The sequence below is a fragment of the Engraulis encrasicolus genome, chromosome 7 (genome assembly GCF_034702125.1).
Source record: "Engraulis encrasicolus isolate BLACKSEA-1 chromosome 7, IST_EnEncr_1.0, whole genome shotgun sequence".
NCBI lineage: Eukaryota > Metazoa > Chordata > Actinopteri > Clupeiformes > Engraulidae > Engraulis > Engraulis encrasicolus.
In genome coordinates, this window is record NC_085863.1 from 18,010,917 (window position 1) to 18,015,916 (window position 5,000).

General features: G+C 43.9%; 1 protein-coding gene across 1 annotated transcript in view; it reads right to left on the bottom strand.

Moving 5' to 3' along the window:
* The window catches only part of LOC134452016 (roundabout homolog 2-like), a 261,747-nt gene extending 259,831 nt beyond the window's left edge, over nucleotides 1-1,916 (bottom strand). The window contains exon 1 of the mRNA XM_063202400.1: nucleotides 1,310-1,916. Within this exon, the coding sequence (XP_063058470.1) occupies nucleotides 1,310-1,364 (55 nt within the window). The 5' untranslated portion in view covers nucleotides 1,365-1,916. The remainder of the gene's footprint in view (nucleotides 1-1,309) is intronic.
* Between the last annotated feature and the right edge of the window lie 3,084 nt (nucleotides 1,917-5,000).

A 5,000-nucleotide genomic window follows, 5' to 3' on the forward strand; every position in this document is an offset into this window, starting at 1 on the left:
TACTAAACTCCTGCATCTTTTCTAAACCAAAACGAAGGGAGGCCCATTCTTGTTTTCTGACCCAGGGGGCCATGGAATAATAGTCCGTCCCTGGCTGCACCTCTAACTGAGGAGCAGAGGCGATTCTAGGGTCAGGTGGGGCCCCAAGCGAAAATGCTAAATAATGAACATTTGAACTAAAGTCTCCACTAGTGTGGTAAAGTGTGGGCTGTTATCCACTATCTAGGGGCTTGGGGGCCCCAAGCAGCTGCCTGCCTTGCCTGGTGGCAAGATGCGCCTCTGCTGAGGAGGGCAGAGTGTGAACGATGTAGGTCTACTGTAGCTAGGGCTGGGATCCTGCAGCCTCCCCTTGGCCTTGCCATAATAACCCAGTGAGGTCAAACCACAGCCCCAAACTACGCTGCTGTGAAAACATGTCTCACATTGAGAGACTATCCAGTTCAACAAAACACGTCCAACGTCTTACCCAGAGAAAGTAGTATGTCTAACCTTTAACTGAACAGAGGGTGATCCGCGCATCTTTTCTAAGAGAAGCAGGCATGGGTCATAATAAGTTCATAACTGACTCAAATACCACTGACCAACTGGAGCTCTGACTGCAAGGACACTTTCATTAAATAATATGAGACACAGTGTAAGAATGATGATGGTGGCATATAAAATATGTGTCATATAAAAAGTGTAAAATGAAAATGAACATGGCAAGGAATGCAACAGTGGTGTTGGAGGGAATATTGGCCAGCAGCTTATGACTTGGCAAACTGTAGGCTACTCACTCACTCACTGTTAAAATGTCTCCGATTTCATCCTTTGATTAAGGCAATAAATTGATTTGATGTGGTGCGATATAAATTATCCTTTGACCACCGAATTAATGAAATTACTCGACTAAAGGCATGAAAGTGAGTAATTGAATCACGGTCCAGTTAAAGCCTGCACGAATTAATTTAAATCCTGCCGCAACGCATCACGTTAATTGATACTTCAGTATCTGTAATGGCTGCTACTTGCGATGCAGCCAGCGTCAGTTGAAGAGTCCTGATGGACCAGCAGTTAGACCCTCTATTTCGTTATATACTAGGCTACACCTTATTCCTGGAATAAAGAGGCAAGGACAAAATATAATCAAACTTCTCATTATTAGAGCTGGTCTGGTATTTTCTAACAAGAACCGTTCTGACATTGACATCTTAAACTGTCGAAGGAGCGATTTGTCTCCAACGTAGCTTACTATAGGCTACTGGATAAGGTGATGTTTACAATACTTCAGCAGCTAGCCTACCTTACCAAAACACTTGCGTCAACTCACCTAGTACCCCAGAATGCAAAATTCCACAGAGGATGACAAACTGCTGCAGATTCATTGTGGCATAGTAACCTCCACCTCCACGAGTGAACAAACTCCGACGCCACTCCAAGAAACAACTCGCAAGGTACGGTGATGTTAGGTCTAGAAAGATGCACTGGCTTGTCAGGTTGAAGTTGTTGGAGGTGTATCGATGGGCCGTTTAGGTTCAAGACCAGGAACGGCTACTCCATCCTTGTGAAGAGCGCAGCGTGTTGCTTTCGATGTCAAGTGGTTCCTCAATAGCTCAAGTCAAGCTCCCATCAACCTGTCCTTTCTCTTCCCTCCTCACAGCATCGCGTCCGACTTGAAAATACAACTATCACAAAAAAACAGTTCTACTGCTGTGCTGTAAAGGTAGCTGTTTCCCTTCCGTCCTTCTATCGATATTCAGATGTTTTCATCTGTCCTGCCGCGCGCAATATTGTCCAGGATATATCCTCCTTACGACTCTCCAACAGATGTGTCCTGTTTAGTTTGCACGTCGGTAGTTTAAAATAATAGTACCTGCTCACGGACTCATATGAAAGCATTTTAAATTTCACATGATCAGGAGAGCAAGTGCTCTGTCCCCTGCCCGCTCCACACGGCGTGCCAGCGATGTGTGTGTTCAGACAGCGCTGAATAACTGCACTCGGCTGATCTCCGCCAATTGAAAGCCTTGACACAACAGTCAGACGCCCGTGCGCGGAGGCTTCGGTCCAAACACACAAACACAACACAATGTTTCTACCCTACGTGTAGTCATATTTCAATTCATAGTTTAGCCCTATTTTGATGTGGATTTACTAATTAAATGGTGATGCAATTGTGAAGGCGCACATTGAGCGTAATCGGTCTTCTGTCAGGGTTTTTTTAACATGCTATAATGGAATGTCTTGTGTATCTTATCAATGATATGCTGGATATTTAAAAATAACTGAGATACGTGGCCAATTCAAATAGATCCATATGTATAGGCAAACGGTGTAATGTAAAGGCATAGCAAGTCACACCGCATGGCTTCAGTTATAGGCGGTCAGTAGCCTACTCAGCACAGTAACTGCACCGTTAATGGGCTTCTCTCAGAATGGCTGTAATGTTTTGGCGGCCCCTATTGACGCAGTGACAGCTCATCCTCAATGCCAGCGGTGATCGTTTAGCAGTGGTTAGAACAATTCTCTCTCTGACTGAAGAATAGGGTCAACAACGAACATAGCAACAACCTACCTCGGCACATAAAAAAACGTGTTTGGATTAGTTTTAGAGGCTACCCTCATTGGTAAGATAAACTCACTGTCACGCAGTGACCAAAAATCACATATCACGTTCTAGATTTAATTTAGATAAGGCTGAAATACATGCGGGCAACGATGCAGTCACATTATAGGCCGAGGAAAGCAATTGCATTGCATATGGTGACAATAAAAGCAGCTGAAAAGAAGATAATTTATGCTAGGAGGAACAGAAATCTTGGTCCATTTACTGTGTGTTTGCCATTTCCACTGTCAATGTAAAACGTTTGAATATCCTGTTTTTATTGGTCCAGAGGAAAAGTGCACTCTGCACACACAGTATTCAGGTGAAAGGTTGCTTGATATTAGCCCAATATCTCATAGCCTACAGAGAAGCCAAATACAGAATGAAAGCTCTCCTTGCTGGACAGAAAGCGATTATTGCTGCTCGCCTGTCTGCCCACACACTCTCTTTCTCCTCGGAGGTGAACCAGACCAGCCTCCATCCCCCATGACTAGCCTACTACACCACCTCCATCGCTCAACACCGGCTAACCTCGTCAATTGAGAGGCAAATCAATGCCAAAGTAAGAGCTCCCACGCAGGCTTAGGCAATATACCTCCACTCCACGGTGGGAAAGACATGAACCAGGGCTCACAGGCAGAGGCGATTCTAGGATCAGATGGGGCCCCAAGCAAAAATGCAAAAGAATGAACATTTGAACCCAAAATCGCCACTACTGTGGTAAAGTGTGGGCTGTTAATAACAGTGTTATTCACTATCTAGGGGCTTGAGGGCCCCAAGCTTGCTGCCTGGCTTTCCTGGTGGCAAGATGCGCCTCTGCTCAGAGGATGGGCAGTTCCCTCTGTGTGTGCTACTCAAATCAATGGTGTAGTCTACTTTTTTATGTATACTGTATATTTGAGCATTTTTTGAAGTGGGTATACTGTATATATTTGTGCTATTCTAATTAATGGATCAAACCATTTTAAAGTGGGTAACTGAAACCCCTGAAATTTTGAAGTGGGTATACTCCGTATACCAGCGTTCTACGTATACACCACTGACTCAAATGGAGGCTGAGGCAGCAGGCTGCTTGCTGCAGGCGGTGATGGTGATGGTGGTGGTGGTAATGAACCTCAGGCTGCCTGCTGTATCTATGGCCCCCTTGTCAATGAACGCTCTCTACTCTTATCAGATCTGCACTGCAGAGAGAGGTGCCAATGAAAAGCTATTGTTTAGATTTGGATACAAGGCCAGAGAAAAGAGGTGTGTGTGTGTGCGTGCGTGTGTGCGTGTGTGCGTGCGTGCTCGTGAGTGTGCATGCGTGCGTGCCCACGTGTGTGCGTGTGTGTCTGTGCCTGTGCGTGTGCGTGCGTGCACGTGCATGTGTGCATGTGTGTGTGTGTGTGCCATCGTTTGGAGCAGGGGAGGGAGCAGAGAGGTGGTTGTGTGCAATGCTGAGTATCAAAGAGGTGCTCCTCAATCAGGAAATGAGAGGCTTATCCACGCTGTTTGTTTATCGGTTCGCTGATGTGTCAATTGCTGTGTGTTTATTTGTTGACGGTTAAGAGGATCATTTTAAAACCTATTTCAGGGATCAAGAATGCCACCTTGACCCCTACCGAAATAAAATTGCCCCAGCATTTTAGAGTTTGAAAAAAAATGCTAGCCTGCAATGAAATAGCACTTATTCAAGAGACTCTCTATTTTACCACTAGGGGAAAATATTGCTTGTTTCAGGCATAACACTTTTGATGAAACATAAGTAAGCTCCACACATACTACCTGATTGTCTGCAAGGGTACAGGAACTTCAAATGAAATGAAAGCTGAGTGTACAGGTACAGAACTGTAAGTACAGCATAATGCCAATGTCAAGGTCTTCTCCTGTTACTGTTTGTCTGTGAAAATGTATCATCCCAAAAGGGCTGTGTTCCGATCATATAAATTATAGATTATATCACATTTTATTTCTGAAAAGGTCAACCTCTAACAAGTAAAAGTGAGTATGAATGTAGTCATTTATCTATGCAAAGTTTGTTTGACACTGAGAGGTGTGTGTCTCAGCTAAGTTATCATATAAATTAGAGCTCTACTCACATCTTATGCCTGAAAAGGTCACCCTCTAACTAGCAAAGGTGAGTAAGTACAGTATGAATGTACTCATTTATCTATGCAAAGTTTGTTTGACGCAGAGAGGTGTGTGTCTCAACTAAGTTCTTATCGTATAAATTAGAGATCTACTCACATCTTATGCCTGAAAAGGTCACCCTCTAACTAGCAAAGGTGAGTATGAATAGTCATGTATCTACTGTATGCAAAGTTTGTTTGACGCAGAGAGGTGTGTGTCTCAACTAAGTTCTTATCATATAAATTACAGATTAAATCACATCTTATTCCTGAAAAGGTCACCCTCTAACTAGCAAAGGTGAGAAAGT